Source organism: Phoca vitulina, unplaced genomic scaffold, assembly GCF_004348235.1.
Source record: "Phoca vitulina isolate PV1807 unplaced genomic scaffold, GSC_HSeal_1.0 scaffold41, whole genome shotgun sequence".
In the NCBI taxonomy this organism is placed as follows: Eukaryota; Metazoa; Chordata; class Mammalia; order Carnivora; family Phocidae; genus Phoca; species Phoca vitulina.
The window spans coordinates 13,399,311-13,420,079 of record NW_022589744.1 but is presented as its reverse complement, the minus strand read 5'-3'; the positions used below and the strand labels follow the sequence as shown (position 1 = coordinate 13,420,079).

Below are 20,769 nucleotides of genomic sequence, written 5' to 3'. Positions count from 1 at the left end.
ATCCTTCCATCCATGCATCTACCCTTCCTTCCTTTTATCCCCCCATCCATCCATCCATCTGCTCTTCCTTCCTTCCTTCCTTCCTTCCTTCCTTCCTTCCTTCCTTCCTTCCACCCACTCAACCATTCATCCCCCTCCCCACTCCAGACATTGGCTGTGCTCAGCTCAGGGCAGGAGGGTAAATGAGCATGGGGCCTGTCCTCGAGGAACTTGCTGTCTAGGGGAGAAGACAGACCAGTGAGGAGGCTGGGAAGACCCAGAGCCCCAGCGGTGCTTGCCGGGGTGCTCTGGGGCACTGGAGGAGTAAGGCTGGCTTCCGTCTAGAGGAGGTGCTCATGTCAGACAGGGAGGTTGAATACGCGTGGGCAGGGGGGAAGCAGAGGAAGGTGTTTCGGCTCTTGGGGCAGGCCGTGCAAAAGGCCTGAGGTAAGTTGGCATATTCTGCAGCGATGTCTGTGTGGGAGGCGGCCAGGCACGTCAGTGGGTCACGCAGCCCCGCCGCCCTGCTAGCCACATTCAGTGGGCACCGAATCAGACAGGGTTGATGTAGGGTGGCCAGCAGCCCGCGGCAGGAGGCCCAGAGCGCAGGGCTGGAAGAGGGGCAGGGGGGTCAGCAGGAGGCCCATCTAGCGCCCAGAGGGCTCCTCAGAGTGAGTGGCAGGTTTCGGCTGTGGGGAGCGTCCTGACTGCCTTCTCCCCGGCCTCTGTGTCCCTCGTCACCTCTCTGCCTGGCTCTGCTTCTCCCAGCATGTCCCACTCTTTCGGGGAGAGCTACCGGGTGGGCAGCACCTCAGGGGTTCATGCCGTCACCGTTTTCTGCTCCTGGGACCACAAGGTGACCCAGAGACGGGCCTCCCGCCTCCAGCACGACAATATCCGAACCCATCTGAAGGTGAGCCGCTCAGGGGCCCTGACTTCATCTCGACTCCCACAGACCCGTCCCGCGTCCACTTAGGCCCACGTGGCCAGAGCTGTGCATGGGGCACAGGGTGGGGGGTCTTGGCCTGTCGCCCCGAATCCAGGGACAGGAGGTAGCCCTGGGAATTGTCCTGGAGTTTTCTTCTGTATGGGGCACCCATTTGGGGCTGCCTCTCGCCCATTGGCCAGGGTTAGTGTCCAGGGCCCTCGAACACGCAGGAGCCCCTGTTGATAGAACACTGCTCACAGCACGTTTCGGTGTGCGTGCGTGCTCAGGGTGGGTCCTTGCTGTTGGCCTGTCCTCCATCCTGGGGGGCTCAGTGTGTCAGTTCGCCCTTACCCGCAGGCTGGAGAACCCGCGGGCCGACGCTCCGGTGCAAGGGGCTTAGGCTGCTCTTGGGGCCCTCGGCCAGGGGCACCGTGGGCAGAGACCCCGGGGCTCCCGCCGGCACGCACCCTGGCTCACCACGGTAGCCCAGGGCAGGGACTGTCAGCTGTCCGTGCTGCCCGTGAGCACACCGACCTGAGGTTCAGTCCCTTGCCCAAGGCCGGGGGCCAGGCCGGGCCTTGTGGGCTGTTCTCTGCCTTTCTGGGGTGCTCTCAGCTTTGACCTGGCTGATGGGCCCTCATTGCCCTCAGGGAGCTCCCATGGCCGGCCAGGTGTCCTTCGAGCCTTAGGGCTTCTGGGCAGCTGGGGGCCCGCCCACCTCCAAGGCAGGGAGCGGGGCTCAGGAGGCAGGGCTGGGGAGGGAGGGAGGGAGGCAGGCCTCAGGGTGCAGCGTGAGCCCGAGGTGGGAGCTGGGTGACCAACTGGGGGCTGGCGGGGATGGAGGGCAGGGCGCAGCCTTGAGACCCTGCCCCGTGTTCTCTTTTGTGCCTGGGGACAGGGGGAGTGGTAGCACTGGGGGGTGGGAGGGAGGCAACCCCTGGGTCCCTCCAGGCTCCCCCAGGTGTCCACCTGGCGGGTCCCGTGTGTGTCTCTGCGCGGTTGCGCGGGGTTCGTGACGGGCTCGTTGCCCACAGGAGCTGTTGGCCGAGTGGCAGCGACGGCGGGGCTCCCAGAGCACGTGCGGGCGGCTGCGGCGGGTGGCCGTGCGGGCGCTCCTGTGGCTGCTGTCCCTGGGGACCACGCTGGGCTGCACCGTGGCCGTCTACGCCTTCTCTGAGCTCATGATCAAGGTGCGGGCAGAGAGAGGACCGTCCCTGGAGCCCTGGCCACAGGGTCAGACCCCTGCTGAATTCGGACGGGCCCCCGGTGCCTGCCCCCCGCCCTCGGCCCCCTCTCTCCCAGGCGGCTCTGTCTCCGCCTGCGCCCGTCTCTGGCTCCCCCTGCCTTTTGGGTTTCTCTTTCTGACACCTGTGTCCCCACCCCCTTCCTGTGTGGTTTGAAGCGGAGGCCCGGGGTGGGCGTGTCTTGGGGAGGGAGGGAGGTGCTGCCAGGCAGTTTGGCCCCCTCCTTCCACGTCAGGTGCCCCTCCCGGCTGCCCCCCCCACAACCGGGGCACCTGCCTTGACCGCCGCCGCCCCTCCTCCTGCAGAGCCCGGTGTCTGTCGAGCAGGAGGGGGCGCTGCTGGCCCTGCCCGTGGTGGTCTGCCTCCTCAACCTGGGGGCCCCCTACCTGTTCCGCTGCCTGGCGGCCCTGGAGCGGCACGACTCGCCGGTGCTGGAGGTGTATGTGGCCGTCTGCAGGTGTGTGGCCAGGCGGGGCAGGTGGAGGCTGCATGGGGCGGGGCCCTGCCCCCCCACCCCCGGTCCCCTCCCCCCAGCACTCCCCGCCTCCCTGTCCTCTACAGGAACCTCATCCTCAAGATGGTCATCCTGGGCATTCTTTGCTACCACTGGCTGGGCCGCAGGGTGGGCACCCTGAAGGACCAGGTGAGGGTGGCCCTGGGTGGCCCTGGGGCGGTGGGAGCGCCCCTGGGTGGGCTGCTGGGGTGGGCAGGGTGGCGGGGGCACCAGGGCCCGGGGGCTGAGGCCCGGTCTGTTTCAGTGCTGGGAGAACTTTGTGGGCCAGGAGCTGTATCGGCTCACGGTGCTGGACTTCCTCTTCGTGCTGCTGGACACGCTGCTCGGGGAGCTGGTGTGGAGGTGAGGCCCCGGGCCCTGCGCGCGCCCCCGGGGCACCTGGGCTGCCCTCCCCGCCCGCCCGCCTCGCCCCTGCCCTCAGGAGGGCTCCGAGCATCCTCACCTGCGAGAGGCGGCGGCCATCGCCCCGCCCCCGCCCGCCTTTGCTGTGGAAGATCGTCCGAGCGAGCAAAACCCAAGTCAGGATGTAACGCGTGTTTAGATGGAAGGAAGTCTCCAAAATGATGTCTAATCTCAGTGTTGTCCAGGGAAAACGGAAGGAGGGAGGGACGGAGGGACGTTTTCGGGAGGCTGCTGGGCACCGGTGTTGCTACTGCTTTTATTTTCTCGTTTGTGGTTTTTTTTCCGGGAACCTAGGAGATGAATAGTGATTTAAAAATGGGCCGTTTAACAGTCCGTAAAACGTCTGCACCTGTTGTGCATGTTTACACCTGGGCGTAGAAAAAAGACCGAGACGGGGCACCTGGCTCCGTGGGGGGTGCGTGTAACTCTGGATCTCAGGGTCCTGAGTTCGAGCCCCACGTCGGCCGGAGAGATTACTTAAAAAAAAAGAGAGAGAAAAGATGGAGAGGAAGTCAGCTGTAGCCCCGAGCCCCTCAGGTGGAGGACCTAGCCTGCCTTGTCCCCTGACATCCGCCGGGCGCCTGAGGGGAGGGTCACCGGCCGGCCTGCTGGGGATCGGTCTCCGGGATTGGCCCCCCCAAGTGACCCTCAGGGGCTCCTCTGCCCCAGGCTCATCTCTGAGAAGCAGCTTAAGAGGAGGGAGAAGCCGGAGTTCGACATTGCCGGGAACGTTCTGGAGCTGATTTATGGGCAGACCCTGACCTGGTAAGCGTCTTCTGCTCGCCTGCCGTTGCCGACCCCCCTCCACCCCCAGAAGGCTGAGCCCCTTTCCCCCTTAGGCCTGCAGCAAGGCCCCGGCTTGGGGGTTCTGCAATGACATGGGCCCTGACCCCTCGCCTCTCAGGACGCACAGCGTGCGGCCCCTCTTGCTGTGCCCTCCCCCAGCCTGGCCTTGGGGTGGGGCATCTCGTGACCCCGAGCCCAGCTGCTGTCGCTGTGGGGTGCAGCACAGGGGTCGTGACCCCAGCCTCTGCCTCCCCAGGCTGGGGGTCCTCTTCTCTCCTCTCCTCCCTGCCATCCAGATCGTCAAGCTGCTGCTCATCTTCTACGTCAAGAAGGTAAGGGTGCCCGCTGGCGCCCAGGAGGGCGGCAGGGCCTCGGGAGCCTGTGAGCCAGGCTGGGCCACGGGACCCTCCCGTCCTCCCCTGACTGCCGTCCCCCCAGTGTCACTGCCTTTCCTGGCTGGGCAGCATCGCGTCGGGGTCCGTGGTCATTGCTGGGTGCCCAGAAGGGCCGGCGGCTGGGAGCTGCTCGGAGCCGCAGGCCCCTCCTGGGCCGAGGGAAGGGCCCCCTGCTCCTCTGTCCTTGGGTTGGGCTGCGCTTGGCGCTGGAGAACCAGCCTCTCCCTCTGGCCCCGTGTCCTCGTCTGTGTGGCGGGACGGTGTCCGCGGGGGCCCGCTGGAGAGGACATTCCTGGAGCACCGGGCACGGCCATCGGAGGCGGCAGTGCCCATCAGGTCTCCGTATCCGAGGGACGGTGGACAGGCCGCCCCTCATGCGCCTCGGTCGCCCCTCCGTAAACCGGCGTGGCAGCCCACAGGCTCACATTCTGAGTGTCCGCTCCCTGGGGGCGGGGAGCCCGTCCCGGCCTGGGGTGTCGCCCAGGGCCCCCCCCGAAGCTGCGGCCGTGGCGGATCTCAGCCTTTGTCCCCAGACCAGCCTGATGGCCAACTGCCAGGCGCCCCGCCGGCCCTGGCTGGCTTCGCACATGAGCACCGTCTTCATCTCCTTGCTCTGCTTCCCCTCCTTCCTGGGAGCCGCTGTCTTCCTCTGCTTCGCTGTGTGGCGGTGAGTGGCGCCCGGCCTCTGGGGCGGCGTGCCCCCTGGGCTGGGGGCTGCGCCGTGGGGTGACGTGGGGGTCGCCTTCGCCCTCTTCCCCCAGGGTGAAGCCCTCGAGCACCTGCGGCCCGTTCCGGAGCCTGGACAGCATGTACGAGGCGGGCAAGGTGTGGGTGCGCCATCTGGAGGAGGCGGGCCCCAGGGTCTCCTGGCTGCCCTGGGTCCACCGGTACCTGGTGGAGAACACCTTCCCCGTCTACCTGGTGTCGGCCCTGCTGCTGTGAGTGCGGGCAGGCGGGCCCCGCAGGAGGACCGGCCCGGGTGGGGACCCCAGCCTGTCGGTCCCCTGGGCTCCGGCGCGGAGCCCCTCCCGACCGCGCGGCTCTCCATCCCGCAGGGCGGTGATCTACCTCCACATCCAGGTGGTGAAGGGCCAGCGGAGGGTCATCTGCCTCCTCAAGGAGCAGATCAGCAACGTGAGTGCCCCGCCACCCCCGGCCCGGCCGCGAGAGGCTCTGTTTGCCCCACAAATGGCACCCGGCCCCGCGGGGGGCTGCACGAAGTGGAGCGGGGAGTGAGGCAGCGGGTGCCCCGGAGCGCCCTCGGGGACAGGGCTCCCGCCCTGGGGGGGTGTGGATCGCGGCTCTGGCAGACAAAGGCGGCATTTTCGGGCGGGCGGCCCCGCGGGGCTGCGGTCTCTGTGAGGGTCTTGGAGGTACTGGAAATAGCCCTTGGACTTCTTGGGGGACCCGCGTCAGGACATGGACCCTGTTCATTGACCTCATTTTCCAAACAAGTGGAGTAAGTTAAACGCGAGCCCGGGTTTTCGTCCTTTGTATTAAGCACGTTCGGTCTGTCATAAGTGTGAGAGGCAGGGTGGCCCGAGACGCCCGGGGGCGGCTCCCTCCTGGGACCCCCACTGCGCCGTCGGCCCCTGGGGATCCGCCGGCCCCGAGCTGCTCAAGCCCACCCCAGAGGCGGCCCAGCCGGGCCCCGTGGACTGTCCGTCCCTGCTCGGCTGCTGGGCCTCGCGTCCGGTTAAAAGCCAGCGACCACGGAATCTGGATCACTCGGGCTGGCATTTTCCCAGCCGGGGGGTCGCGTCCTGCCGGGGTCTGCTCAGCCGGACCTGCCAGCGACGGCGGGTCCCCGCGTAGACGCTGGGTGGGCTCGGACCTCGCTGTCACTCTCCCCGCGGCCATTCCCCTTCCGCAGATTCTCACTGTCCCCTGGACGCTTGGGCCGGTGGCCTGGCGTTCACACGGGGCCGGGGGTTGCGCCTCCTCCGGGCGTGTGCTGGGGGCCACCTGGGACGCTGCCTTAGGAGGACTCGGGGGTCAGGCGCGGGGTGTCAGCCATGGCAGGCCAGAGCTGGGGTGCGGTAGGCGTGGGCCCCTCCTGCTGGCTGACTGATGCAGGGCCTGGGCCCCAAGCGGGAAGGTCCCTTAGGGACAGCGCCCACTTCTTAGGGGGTTCAAGTAACACAATGGGAGGCCCCCGTCTCCTTCCCTTATACACACGGGCGTCTTGGCGCGCCCGCAGGGAGCACGGCGTAAGGCCAGGCATTCTGGCTGAGGCGGTCACCTGGCCACCGCTGGCAGAAGCGGGTCTTTGCCAGCTGGCTCCTGCCCGCCCTACTGTGTAGTGCACCAGGGCCTGCGGGTACCTTCGGGGTCCCGGGGGTGGAGGTGGGGCTGGTAGATGCACAGCAGCGTCGGGAGGAGGATCCCAGCTCCACCTGCTAGCTCTCCGGGAGCGGGAAGGCCCTCCGGGGGGGCCCTTGCTGCAGAGCGTGTCCGTCCCCCCGCCAAGGCCGAGCCCTGCCCCGGTTGCAAGGCTTCGGGGCTGCAGGTCTGAGCTCGGCTAGGCCCCTGGAACGGCTTTTCCCGGGCCTGGGCAGGGAGCTTACTCAAGGGCACGGCCCTCTTCACCCACCGGCACAGACGGAAGCAGCCTCGAGCCAAGGGCTGTGGGCAGATTCCAGAAGCTGGAGAAAGGAAGGAAGGATGCTCCCCAAGAGTCTCCAGAGGGAACCAGTTTGGCTGACACCTTGATCCTAGGCCCAGTGAGAGCCGTTTTGGACTTCTGACCTCCAGAACTGAAAGATGAATTTGTGTTGTCTTTTTTTTTTTTAAAGATTTTATTTATTTATTTGAGAGAGAGAGAATGAGAGAGAGCACATGAGGGGGGGGAGGGTCAGAGGGAGAAGCAGACTCCCTGCCGAGCAGGGAGCCGGATGTGGGACTCGATCCAGGGACTCCAGGATCATGACCTGAGCCGAAGGCAGTCGCTTAACCAACTGAGCCACCCAGGCGCCCTGAATTTGTGTTGTCTTAAGCTGCCAAGTTGGTGGTAATGAGAACGCCAGTGGAAGCTCCCACAAGCCCCGGGCTGCAGACACCCTTATCTCCCGCTTACAGATGCTGACTCTGAGGTCGGAGAGGACGTAATTCGCCCAACACAGAGTTAGTAGGCGCAAATTAAGTCAGGCTGGCTCTGTGGCCTTCACTGTGCCCCTGATCACATTTTCTTTTTCGTCTTGGCCACTAGGAAGCTTAGATTGATCCATCTATATATACGCCCGTTGCCTGGCTCTTGGTTTTTCCGTCCTCGTTTGGTGGCTCTTTCCCCTTTAAACTTTTTGTGCTTGTCTCATGGAATAGTCTGTTCTGGACAGACAGACGGATGGACAACTGTCCCCTCACCCTTTGTGTTCTGGCCTTTCCAGGAGGGGGAAGACAAAGTCTTTTTGATCAACAAGCTTCACTCCGTCTATGAGAGGAAAGAGAGGAGCAGGTGAGGGGCCTTGGAAGGGTTGGGCACTCGGTGTGTGAGCGCGGAGGGGAGGGGCCAGGGCCGGGCATCGTGCGGAGCTGGGGGGTGAGGAGGGAAGGGGTGCCGGCCTCCCCGGCTGCCCTCCTTCCCAGCTCTCTTGCTCAGGCGTGGTGAAGTCTGGCGAGAAAAGGAAACTAGAGAAGAAAGAAGTGCGCGCAGGGGCAGGTCGAGCTGGGCGCTGCGGCACTTTTCTTTCTAAGTCGGGGTGCCCGGGAGCTGGCCCCCTCGGTCCCCAGGGGTACACGCACCGGGCCTGGTGTGCAGTCCGAGGCCCCGGGGCTCATCCCTGGGCAGCAGGGACCCACAGACTGAGCCGTCCGACACCCCCCGCCCCACCTACGGACACATCGGAGGTCTGCCCAGCCCCTTTGAGGCTGTCCAGAGGTTTCTCTACCCTCCCGAGGCCTGAAGGCAGCTCCTGAGGAGGGCTACTGGGCGTCTGGCTTCGGCCTGGCTGGCGGGACTACTCCTCAGCCCCCCACGTACCCTGAGTCCCAGGGGCCCCTCGCTGACTCCCCCTTCTGGCAGGGCTGGTAGAACCCAGGAGGCTGAGAGGCTCACGGATGATCCGGACGCCTGGTAGGACAGCGACAGGCCTCGCAGCTCTGCGTCTGCTCACAGGTGCGGCCTGTGCGGGGGTCGCCCTCTGTGTCCGTGGCCCCGTAGGCACTGATGCCAGCCCGGGACTCTGCAGCGCGTGAGGGCTGGAACTGGAGGGGGGGCGAGTGGGGGGCACACCCGGTGGACTGTACCCTGCTTGGGACCCTATTTATTCTGATAAAACATGTTTTGCAAAATGAGCTTCTCCTGGGACTCTGTGCTTGTGGCCGGGCCTGCCGGGTGCACGCACGCACCGCTGGGCCGTGTGCCTTCACCATGTGGACAACCTGTAGGCGGAGGGCACGGGGAGCCGCCCCCCCCAGTTCCTCTTTCTGGCTGAATGCTTCTCCTCCGCACTCCGCCCTCCAGTGCCCTCTGACCTGGGGTGAGGGGCAGGGGGGACGTCTGGCGCTAAAGCACAGGGTGCCCTCTGCTGGCTGAGCCCCAGATGGCAGGGCGGACCACGGCACAGCTTGCCGGTCAGCCCTGCCCAGCCTGTGCCCAGGGGGCTCGCGCCTGTGAGGCGGGCCAGGCAGGCAGTGTCCAGGGCGATGAAGCCATCAGTGGTGATGCCCAGCGGGTACCAGGCCAGTGCAAGGCAAATCTGGGGAGAGGCTGGTGGGGAAGAGCTCTCAGTTTCCAACAAGCCATGGGGAGAGGGGCGGCCAGCACCCAGGCCTGGGGCAGGAGGGGGTCTGGCTGCCTGTGGCGGGTGATGGGGAGCCCCCAGATCCTGCCAGGCGGTTTGAGGGTCCTGTGGGATGCCGTGAACCTGAGAGTACGGGAAGGAGGGGCTCGGCTGTCACAGCGCCAGCGCCCCATGTCTGCAGGAGCTGGGGGAGTGGCCCCAGGTGGGGAAGAGGATGAGAGTGCAGTGATGGGCCCCACTGCTCCTCATCCCACAGGCGGATCCAGAAGAGCAAAGTTCGGGCCTGGGCGAGGCAGTGGGGAGGGCCAGGTCAAAGCCGCAGTGGAGATACCCCAAGCAGAGATACCCCGGATGGGTCTCACCTTCCCAGACGGTCTCACGGGGGTATTCCTGTTTGGCAGACATGCAGGGGCAGGTGCCATCTGCTGATATGGCCTTGGAGGGTCACCGGGCAGGCATCACCTAGACTTCTGTAGGTGGGGGACGGCGCCCTTGGTGCCCCCGACAGCTCAGGACCTAGGTTTTCTGAAGCAGTTCTGCCCGAGGCTGCAGCCTCGCCCGCCCCGCCCCCGCGCGAGCCAGCTCTCCTCGCGTCCGTCTGCCTCCGTCCTGTTTCTGATGCACGGGTGGCCCAGACCCTCTGGTTAGCGCATCTCGTCGTGTTCCTTCTGCGATGGAGCCCACGGGGGAGCGGGCCTGGATTCTGAGCCTTGTTAGCGGATGGCCTTGGGCGTGTCCTCACCTCAGGGGGCTGCTGGAGCACATGACGCAGCCCCTATACACTGCTTGGTTCGCGCCACGCTTGGCCCAGAAGTTTTGCTTTAAAAAAAAAAAAAAAAGAAAAGAGGCGCCTGGGTGGCTCAGTCCGTTGAGCGTCCGACTCTTGATTTCGGCTCAGGTCATGATCTCAGGGTCATGGGATCCAGCCCCACATTGGGCTTCACGCTCGGCAGGCGTCTGCTGCTCTCTCTGTCTCTTCCCCTCCCCATTGCACACACTCTCTGAAATAAATCTTTAAAAAAAAGAAAAAGTGAGCTTTAAGTGCCAAACGAGGCTAACCGAACTCTTAGAAATTGCTATTCCAGGGCACAGGAGGTCGACAGAGCTATTTCAGGACAATGACAAGATTCCTCCATGCCACTGCTTCTCGGCCTTGGCTCCTCAATGGAACCAACTAGGGGCCCAGCCCCAGGGATTCTGCTTGCGTGGGATTTTAAAAAGTTTCCAGGTAAGTCTAATACGCAGCCGGGCTGAGGACCACTGCTCTGTGCTTTCTGTAGCATCTGATCCAGGTCTCTTAAGCCCAAGGCAGTACTGCCCACTTAGGGGGCAACTGGAAATGCACTTCTGTCTTTCCCAGCCGGGGCGCCAGACTGGGGGGCCCGGCCTGCTCCTCGGGCTACTGGTCCGGGCACAGTCTCACAAGCAGAGCTTGTCAACTATGTTTCCACTGCGGCGCCATGCGCCGAGCTAGCAAATTAATGACGACTCCTTCGGGATTCCTATGTAGGTCTTCCCCGCTCCACCCCTGGGAAGAATCTTCTTGAAATGCCGGTTTCCATTTTCACTCCTGTCAGTGAGCATGTGCTCAGCCACTCAGCTCTTGTCTTTGTCACCAGAACTGGTGTTCGCCCCGACGCCTCTTCTGGCCTCCTCGCTGTTCGGACAGCCCGTTCTCTGCGTCTCCTGCTGCGCCTCACTGAGCACCCTCTGTCTTTGCCACTCTCCCACGGTGCCGTCAGAACAGTTCTGTAAAAAGTGCAGCTCTGTACCTATTGTTTTCTTGATTCTACACACCGAGCCTCCTCTGCTACCGTGGGTCCCAGGATCCCTGCTCCCCAGCCCGGTCTCATGAGCAGTCACTCCAGATCTCGGTTTACCTTGTGTCACCCACCCGTCCCCCGCCTTCCCCAGGCTGGCAGAATCTGGTCGGCCTCCCGGGCCCAGGGCCGCGCCACCTCCTGCAGGAAGTCCTCCCGGGGAGCAGGCGCTCTCTCGCAGTACACACAGGCACCTGCTTGGCAGAATGCTGGGTGCGCTTTGCCCACTTCGACTCCCATTCCTCGCTTTTCACTTCTTCCGACCGTGACCCCCTTAGGTGCTGTCCTTTGTGACTTTCTAAAGAGGTTGGGCAGAGCCAGGAGGTTTGCCACCTCGCCCTAGGCACGTGGAAGGGGAGTGGAGACAGAAAGCCACTCCTTCTGCTGCTCTCTGAGCAGGGGGTCACGGAGGACACGCTGGCCTGTCTCCCAGACACCATCATGACAATCCTGGCCGTCAGAAGCACTGGTGCTCGCTGGACTGATTTAAGGTCATGGTGTCTGCAGTGGGCCCGAGACCCCCCGGCGTCGGCTCTGCTGTCTAGCTGCCACCAGAGAGGCCACGCTAAGCCACTGCCCGCGGCGCCCTGAGTTCTGCTCTGCGTGTGCAAAACGCTTCGTGAAAGTCACCTTTCACCCATTATTTTAGGCTACTTTACAAGAATAAATGAATAAGATGTCCAGGAAACACAAAAGGCCTTCATTACTCTCCTTGGTCCCAACATTTCTGAGGCCCAAACTGGGTCACGGGTGATGGAGCCACGGTCCTCAGCGGGGGCCCTGGCTCTGTCTCGGCCGCGAGGCGGCGGCGGGCTCACGCTCTGCTGCGCCTCTCCGTGGCCGGTAGTAAGGTTTCAGAGGGAACTGCAAAGCCACAAACCACAAGATAAAATTATAAGCCAAACAACAGACATTCAGAGTTCATCTAATCACCTAACGTAAACGCTAAGGATATCTTGAAGAGTCAGGGAATTCGTTACAAACAACAGGACAGCTCTCTCCCCCAGTACATACAAAGTGAAAATCGATGATATCTGTCTGTGAAAAATAAAAAACACATTTATTTGAACAGCCAAGAAAAAAATTGCAATTTATTAAGATTCAACAAAGCGTTGTACTTTTGAAAGCAACTTTCGGTGCATGTTCTTCAACGATCACATTCTATGAGGAAAAAACATTAAAAGCCACAAACTTGTTTTTTAATCTCAGAGTTACAGACATCTTTAATTCAAAAGAAAAGGTCAAAAAAAATCAACAAAAAACAAAAACAAACAGAGTCTTTACTTCCATCCCCAATTTTAAAATATCAGTTTTTCTACAACTCGATGCTAAGCGGCAGCATGGGAAGCTGTCTGGTGCTCACACACGCACGCACGCACATATATTTGATATACATACGTGAGCATATATACATCAAATATATAGAACGCATGTAATGGCAATGAGATGCTATTACTCTGAGGAAGGTTTGTTTAGCTAAATACACGACTCAACTTGAGAAAACAAGTCTTGAACCCAGTTTGTGCATAGTTCATGATCCTCTATAAAACCAGCTTTTGTTGAACTGCAATTTTGCAGGACCTTCTTTTTTTGTTTTTTTGTTTTTGTTTATTTTTTGTTCTTTTTTTTGTTTTGTTTTGATAAAACCATTAAAAAGCTAATTAAAAAAAATGTAATGCACAAGTTTCCTGATCAAGCAGGCAGGGAGCACAATGTTCATATATTTTTAAACATACTTGAGGGTATGTTACTCCATTGTCTGTCTTTCTTGCAAAACAATCAAAACATTGATCATTTTTAAAACATAAAGCAATTTTTAATATATAAAGCACTCTTCAAACATCTATTTCTTTTGAGTCCGTTATTTGGTAAATATGTAACTGCTACACATTAGAGATTAGGTATTTTTCTTCTTTGTGTTTTTTTTCCTTTTTTCTTTTTTTTCTTTATTTTTTTTGTTTGTTTTTTAATAACATCTTCAGTGCTAGGAGTTGGGTTACAAAATACATGAAATGGTGTGGAGCTGCCCCTCGGGAACCCTGGCTTTCCTGAGAGCGCATCCGCATGTGCAAGACAGTGACCACAACGTCTCGTCACCTCGACGAAGGGGGACAATCGACAGTCCACAACGATGGCTGGAGGGAAGCGACGACACTGTTCAATCCCAGAGCTCTGAAGTAGCGTATCTGCATTCTGAAAATAGGTTTCTTTACCACGGAAGTCTCTTTTTTTTTCTTTTTTTTTTTAGTTCCTTTTTAAAATTTTTTTTTATTTTAAAGTCTGAAGGAGAAAAAAAGGTCTGTAAACAGGTGGGAGCCCTGAGCACGGGCCCCTCCGAAAGCGGTCACCACCCACGTCCAAGTGCTTGTCTCTGTTCCTCCCGCGGAGCCGTCCGCTCTCCGCGAGGATCTATGGCCACAGTTCTGCAACAGTTGTCTTCTCTCTCACTTTCTATTCCACATGGAAACACGGTGCAATACTCTGGTAATATTTTCTTGCATTAGTCCACAATAAAAAGCTGCTAAAGGTAGGTATACATATTATTTCTCCAGAGATATACACTGTAATTTTTAAACGCAATAACAGAGTCCTTGAGTAAACATTTACACATGAATTGTCACCGGCCCTGTCCCATGAATTCTCTTTCATGTATAGGATTAGCAAAAGGAAGGGCAGGGACACTCAGTGCAAAGTTAGAAGCTAATAATAGTAACAAACATTTGACCAATGCGCCAAAAAAAAAGCATATACTGAATAAAAGGGAAAACCCACAGTTAAATCCCTCACACACGGAACACACAAACACAGAAAGTGCGCACACGCGCACACACACGCTTCTGTTTCCACACACACACACACACACACACACACACACACACACATAGGCTGTGAACTCAGAAATGTTTCCTAGAGCCTGTTTCTGCGCACTGATGTCAGCCTGGAAGTGTAGAATTCGACGCGGCAAGTGTTCACATTTCCTTATTGGCCTGCTGGATTCAAGTATTTGCATGTTTGATATGTCTTTTTTTTTTTTTTTAACTTTTAAAAAATATTTTTTGGGATAAAAAAAATGGCATGAAAAAGTAATGAAACAAGGGTAATGTGCATAGGCGGACCCGTGGGAGCAGAGAGCAGGCCGCAGGTCGCTGCTTCTGCGCAGCTCGCCGGTCCTGGCCGCCAGGCCCGCTGCGTAGAGCCCGCACTCTGCGCCCAGTGATGGACACCAGCTCCCCCTGATTACGGGGTCCGCCTCTGGTAATGTGCATAATCATCACAGGCTCGTTTTAAATAGGCTTTCTCGTCTCCCTCCCTCCCGCCCCCCTTGATAAAATAACCCTTTCCAGCCCACAATCTGAAAAGTGCCCTTCATGATAGAACTATTCTAAGCAGCTTTTATACTTAAAAAATCAAAACGACAACACACCATACAAACATAAGACAACACAAAATAAAAAGCTATGAGGAACATCCTGTCATTAGCATGTGACACTGACCAAGCGCAGCCCGCACTGTCTCGTGAACAGTTCACAAGGACTGCGGCCAGGGTTCGTCTTCAGTACTGGACAGAGGTACTCAAAGGGCTGCCGGGCTGCTCAGGTCAAGCGGGGTCCTCAGCGCTGCCCGGACTGGAAAGGGTCAGCCTTTTCTTCCTAGTGCTGATGATTGTGGCGCCCACGGGGTCCTCTCGGTCCTAGATGGATTCCCCACTGAGAAGGTCGCCGGGAAGCAGAGTGTTCAGTGGGGTGGGGCTTCCGATCACCCTGCCATCGTCACTGCTAGGTGGGCCCCACAGGCTGCTCGAGTACTGGGGGACCCCGCCCCACAGCAGGTCACTGCTCCCTTTGCCGGCCAGACACGGGGCGCTCCAGTGGCCAGTGTCGCTCCGCACCAGGCCGTGGGAGCTGCCCGAGGCGCCCAGCCGCGTCTGGCCGGTCCCGGTGCTGGACTGCCAGCCAGAGGTGGGCGGCAGTGCTTGGCCTTGGGCTAAGAAACGGTTCACCTCTTCTTCGCCGGCAAACTCGGCCAAGATGGTAGTGTTTCCCAGAACACACCTAAAAGAGCAGGACGGCAACAAAATTAAGAGCTGGTTTTTTTGAAAGATAAAAAATTTGACAGAGCTTCAGCTAGACTAAGAAAAAAACAGAAGACTCAAATAAATAAGATCAGAACTGACAGAGGAGACATGACACCCTATACCACAGAAATACAGAGCGTCCTGAGAGACTTCTAGAATGACTCTGTACCTGCAAACTGGACAACCTAGGAGAACTGGACAAATCCCTAGACACAGATGACCTACCAAGACTGGATCATGAAGAAACAGAAAATCCAAACAGACCAATAACGAGTAAGGAGACTGAATCAGTGACCAAAAACCTCCCAGCACAGAAAAGCCCAGGACCACATGGTTTCACTGGTGAATTCTACCAAACATTTAAAAGAGAATTAACACCAAACCTTCTCAAACTCTTCAAAACACTGAAGAGGAGGAAACACTCCTGAACTCATTTTATGAGGCCCGTGTTATCCTGATACCAAAGCCAGATCAGGACACAAGACAACTATAGACCAATATCCCTGATGAACACAGACGTAAACATTGTTGACAAAATATTAAGCAAACTGAATTCAACAGCACATGAAAAGGATTACACATTCACGATGAAGTGGGATTTATTCCTGAGATGCAAGGATGTTGAACAACATAAGCAAATCACAAAGTGTGACACATCACATTGATGGGAGTGAAAGATTCAAGTCCTCTTGTCTCAGTAGATGCAGAAAGAGCATTTGACAAAACACAACGACCTTTCATGATAAAGACCCTCCACAAACGGGACAGAAGGAACACGTCTCCGTGTCAGAGAGGCCGTCTGCACATGACACACACACAGCTAACATCATACTCAACAGTGAGAGGTTGAAAGTGTTTTCTCTAAGGTCAGGAACAAGACAAGGATGCCTGCTCTTGCCATCTTTATTCCACACAGCACCGGAAGTCTTAGCCAGAGCGATCAGGCAAGACAAAGAAATAAAAGGCATCCAAATGGGAAAGAAGAAGTAAAATGATCACTATTTGCAAATGGCGTGATCTTATATAGAGAAAATCCTCAAGACTTAACCAAAAACACTGCTGGAAGTGATCAATGAGTTCAGTAAAGTTGCAGGATATACAACGAACATAATGAAAAACAGCTGCATTTCTATGTACTAACAATGAACTATTTGAAGAAGAAAAAAAGAAAAACATCTCATTCACGACAGCATTAAAAAACAAGAAAATACTCAGGGATAAATCTGACCAAGCAAGTGAAAACTTTGTGCAATGAAAACTAAACGACTTTAATGAAAAAAACTGAAGAAGATACAAATGCAAGACCATCCAGGCAACTCCAAGCCATCTACAGGTTCCATGTAATCTCTATAAAAATTCCAGTGGCATTCTTCACAGAAATTTACATGGAACCACAAAAGACTCCAAAGAGCCCTAGCAATTCTGATAAAGAACAAAGCTGGAGGCATCACACTTGCTGATTTCAAACTATACTACAAAGCCATAGTATTCAAAACAGTACAGTTCTGGCAAAAAAAAACCCAGACAACAGAGCAGTGGAACAGAATAGAGAGCCCAGAAAGAGATCCCCACGTAGACAACTGATTTATACTTGACAAGGGCACCAAGAGCACTCAACGGAGGCAGGACAGTCTCTTTAACAAACGTGCTGGAAAAGCTGGAGGAACAGGTGCAAAACAGTAACATGTGGACGCCTGTCTCCCACCACTCACAAAAGTTAACTTGAAATGGATTAAAGACTTAAACATAAGATCTGGAACCATAAAACTCCTGAAAGAAAACAGGGAAAAAGTTCCTTGACATTGGTCTTGGCAATGATTTTTTGATGGGACACCAAAAGCACATGGCCACCTGTCTGGCTCAGTTAGAAGAGCGTGCAACTCTCGATCTCGGGGTTGTGAGTTGGAATCCTGCGTTGTGTGTAGAGATTACTTACATAAAGAAAACTTAAAATAAAAAGCACAAGCAATAAAAGAAAAAAAATCAATAAGTAGAACTACATCAAACTAAAAATCTTCTGCACAGCAAAGGAAACTGTCAATACAATGAAAGACAACCAAACTACGGAATGGAGAAAAATATTCACAAAGCATTTATTTCATAAGGGGTTAATATTCAGAATATATAGAGAATCATGTAACTCAATAACAACAAAAAAGGCCTAAACAACCTGATTAAAAGATGAGGAGAGGAACTAAACAGACATTTTTCCAAAGACATACAGATGGCCAACAGGTATATGAAAGATGCTCAACATCACTCATCATCAGGGAAATACAAATCAAAACCCAATGAGATCTCACCTCACCCGTTAGAATGGCTAGAATCAAAAGGACAAAATATAACAAGTGTTGGGAGGATGTAGAGAAGAGAACCCTTGCTCACTGCTGATGGGAATGGGAGTTAGTTCAGCCACTCTGGAGGGTCCTCAGAGAATTAAAAATAGAACCACCGTGGGATTCAGCAATCCCACTGGCCCAGTGCCGTCGCTGAGTACATCCACTGACACATCTTAGCAAGAGCGTCCTGTAACCAGTGGGGGGAGGTGGCTGGAAGACGCGTCACGTGCCTGGTGCTACCTGGTGGAGAGAGCATCTTCCTTCCGGCTGTGCTTTACGTGCATGCTCTTAGGGGGTCTGTCCCTAGTGGGGGGCATGGCCACGGCAACTCCACAGCAGAAGAAACAGACGTGTCACGAGACACCTGCTACGGCTTGAATCGTGCCCCTCCAAATCCCCACATGGAAGCTCCAGCCCCCCCAGCACCCCGGCTGTGCCCGTTTTTGGAGACAGGTCTTTAAAGAGGTCATGAAAGTAAAATGAGGTCATTAATGAACCCTAATCCACTTTGACCTGTGTCCTTCTGAGAAGGGGAAGTTAGGACACACGCACACTCAGACTGAGAGGCGACCATGTGAGGACACAGGGAGAGGGCAGCGCCTGCAGGCTCAGGACAGGAGCCCTGGAAGGAACCGACCCCGCCGACACCTTGGAGCTCCCACAGCACCCTGAGCCCAGCGCTGCCAGGGCTACAGCCCGGGGGGCAGCCGATCGGCAGCCAGGAGACGTACATGTGCAGGGACTTCTGGGCCTTGGCGGCTTCCTCCTTGGAGCTGTAGCGGACCACGGCGTTGCCTTGAGTCAGGTTCAGGTGGAATGTGACGAGAGGCCCATGCTGCAAACACAGCGTCCGCAGGGTAGAGCCGTCGATCTGATGGAGGAAGGAAAAGGGGCGGTAACGAGCTTCCTGGGACTTCTTCCACACATTCTTCAAAGAAAATGTCTATGACCCGAGCGTACTAACCACTGGGAAAAGGTCTGTCTTTAAAAAGGGCTTAGCAGGGGCGCCTGGGTGGCTCAGTCGTTAAGCGTCTGCCTTCAGCTCAGGTCATGATCCCGGGTTCCTGGGATCGAGCCCCGCATCGGGCTCCCTGCTCTGCGGGAAGCCTGCTTTTCCCTCTCACAGTCCCCTTCCTTGTGTTCCCTCTCAAGCTGTGTCTCTCTCTGTCAAATAAATAAATAAAATCTTTAAAAAAAAAAAAAATAAATAAATAAATAAAAAGGGCTTAGCATGTATGACTTTATGATTTTAATCTTTTATGCCTTGTCATTTACCATGTACTTTTTTTTTTTTAAAGATTTTATTTATTTGACAGAGAGAGACACAGCGAGAGAGGGAACACAAGCAGGGGGAGTGGGAGAGGGAGAAGCAGGCTCCTGGCTGAGCAGGGAGCCTGATGCGGGGCTCGATCCCAGGACCCTGGGATCATGACCCGAGCCGAAGGCAGACGCTTAACGACTGAGCCACCCAGGTGCCCTTACCATGTACTTTTTAATCCTGGCTGTTTCAGTTATATTTTGTGAATTCCGTCAATCAGGAGAAAGAAAAGACCCCATTTTGGTTGTGGCCTCCCGCCCACCCAGCCGGGGCCCATGGTTCCTGGCAGCCCTATAGCCCCTGACCCCGGGAAAGGGGAGCACAGGACAATGACTCTTGAGTGGGTATAATTTAAAGGCAAGCAACTCTGTTTAAAAGCCTCAAAAGAGTAAAAAGTGAACAATTCCCCAGGAACACGGATGTGTCTGCCTGTGGCCGCCCCCGCCGTCTTTGGGCCCCTGAGCGAGGGCCCCCAGCAGAGGCCGGCATGCATTGGGGATGGCAGGAACTGCTCTCAGTCAAGGACAGCGCCCGCCTGCCCACTTGGTGACCCACATGGCGGGCGCCTGTACCTGGGGCGTGAGGTTGCGGAGAACGAGCCAGCTGCTTGTCCGTCCTGAGGTGTCGGTGCTCCACGCGGAACCTGCGCGAGCCGGGGGAGAGCCCCGTCAGCACGACCCCCAGAGGCTTCCTGCCCACGCACGTGGCAGCACGGAGCGCCACTGCATGCTCTAAGCTTTCTCAACCTTTGAAAACCCACGTTCTCTTTTCGGTTTGATGAACCCAGCCCCACAATTCCTGCAGACGCCCCTGGGCGGAGGACGGCAGAAGCTCCCTTCTCCTCTGCCCCCACGCCCCTGAGAATCGATGCTCTAAGATGCTACGTGCTCACACAGCAGACCCACAGGGCTGCCATGACGGGCCCAGAGCAGTTTTCAAACGATCTGTAGCTGGTTCCAGTCTCAGCTTCTTAAACTCCCGGCGCATGTCTTCCACGGCTGCAGCTCGGCGGGGGCCCCGGTGGCGGCCGGCAGAGCTGCGGTGCCAGGATGCGGGCCCCAATTCACACGGGGGGCTTGGTTTGGGTTCTGGCCCAGAAAGCCCTTTGCTCCAGTGAAATGTTGTGGAGAAGCAAATATCAAAGGCTGAAAGCGCCTTCTTGAAGGGCCCAGCGTGGCCCCTCGAAGGGTGCTGTGAGGGCCGGGACCGCCTGCCTCAGGGCAGAGGCCGGAAACCATGGCAGCCGGAGCGCTGGGCCCACACACTGCCCAGAGTCCAGGGCCCCTTGACCCCTCCTAGGCTCTCCTGGGTTCTAGGGGTGGGGGGAGCAGTTCTTACAGAAGAGCTAGAGGACAAGATGACAGGCATCTTCATTCCCTAAAGGGCAAGCAGAGCAGGCCCCGAGCCCCCGCAATCCCCAACCTGCCCCACTTGCACACCAAGAGGGCGGATGCGTACCCGAGGAGTAAGAGCTGGTCCAGCCGAGGGGGCTGGCTCCCCAGGTGGAGGAAGGCTTGGGATTGGTTAACCCTGGAGGTGGTCTTGTGGGTGCAGTAGTGTTTCTGGGCACCTTCCACAGTTCATGAGACAGAGAGGCTTGCGTGTGGGAGGCAGGGCCAGAGGACCACGTCGATTTAATGTCTGACAGTTTACCTAGAAGGCAGGGAGACAGAGCACAGGCATTCTTGAGACAGAGAAGAAAAGTCACTGCAGTGTTTGGCGAAGCGTACAAAGTGCTTCCGGCACCAGCAGACTGTGGGATAAGAAAGAAACACCAAGTAAAGCACCCCCACACGAGGGTAAGTGCTCTCTCGAATTCCCGCCCAGAGACCACCTGCCTGTGCCCAGTGCCCAGTGGAGGCCTCACCGGGACTTCTGATGCTGAATTCGCTGACTGTGCCAGACCCAAGTCTGCCACCGAGAAAACAGCATTTCCGTAGTTCGAGGTTAAAACTAACTATCCACATATTCTATTGGGACAAGCTTATAATGGAACACATTAACCGAGGTCAAAAGCCTAACATGTGTAGATCCTTTCCACTATTTCTTTAGCTATCAGTCCCTTTTCAAGGAAGCACCCCCCGACAACCTGCAGCTTTGAGATGAGCCCGCCAGGCCGCATGACAGAGATGGACGTGCGTGGCCCCGTTGCCGGGGGCTGAGCGTTCGGCATCTCAGTTCCTCCATTGTGGGGAGTGTTTGAAGGCTCTCTGGGAGAAGAAAACCA

The 20,769-nt window shown here is 56.9% G+C and overlaps 2 protein-coding genes across 4 annotated transcripts in view; one reads left to right on the top strand and one right to left on the bottom strand.

Annotated features, from left to right (window-relative positions):
- Positions 1-8,538, top strand: part of TMC6 (transmembrane channel like 6) — a 13,906-nt gene extending 5,368 nt beyond the window's left edge. For both annotated transcript variants that reach the window (XM_032429875.1, XM_032429874.1), the window contains exons 9-20: positions 748-892; positions 1,942-2,097; positions 2,457-2,608; positions 2,713-2,794; positions 2,910-3,007; positions 3,737-3,832; positions 4,110-4,185; positions 4,782-4,915; positions 5,010-5,186; positions 5,304-5,382; positions 7,635-7,702; positions 8,270-8,538. In XM_032429875.1, the coding sequence (XP_032285766.1) occupies positions 748-892; positions 1,942-2,097; positions 2,457-2,608; positions 2,713-2,794; positions 2,910-3,007; positions 3,737-3,832; positions 4,110-4,185; positions 4,782-4,915; positions 5,010-5,186; positions 5,304-5,382; positions 7,635-7,702; positions 8,270-8,324 (1,318 nt within the window). In that variant the 3' untranslated portion in view covers positions 8,325-8,538. The remainder of the gene's footprint in view (positions 1-747; positions 893-1,941; positions 2,098-2,456; positions 2,609-2,712; positions 2,795-2,909; positions 3,008-3,736; positions 3,833-4,109; positions 4,186-4,781; positions 4,916-5,009; positions 5,187-5,303; positions 5,383-7,634; positions 7,703-8,269) is intronic.
- Positions 8,539-11,869: 3,331 nt separating this feature from the next.
- Positions 11,870-20,769, bottom strand: part of TNRC6C (trinucleotide repeat containing adaptor 6C) — a 99,763-nt gene continuing 90,863 nt past the window's right edge. Inside the window, exons 19-22 of one of the 2 annotated variants that reach the window (XM_032429944.1) lie at positions 20,001-20,195; positions 19,115-19,185; positions 17,956-18,095; positions 11,870-14,862 (exon numbers count right to left, since the gene is read on the bottom strand). In XM_032429944.1, the coding sequence (XP_032285835.1) occupies positions 14,502-14,862; positions 17,956-18,095; positions 19,115-19,185; positions 20,001-20,195 (767 nt within the window). In that variant the 3' untranslated portion in view covers positions 11,870-14,501. The remainder of the gene's footprint in view (positions 14,863-17,955; positions 18,096-19,114; positions 19,186-20,000; positions 20,196-20,769) is intronic. The other variant, XM_032429945.1, reaches the window with a different exon arrangement.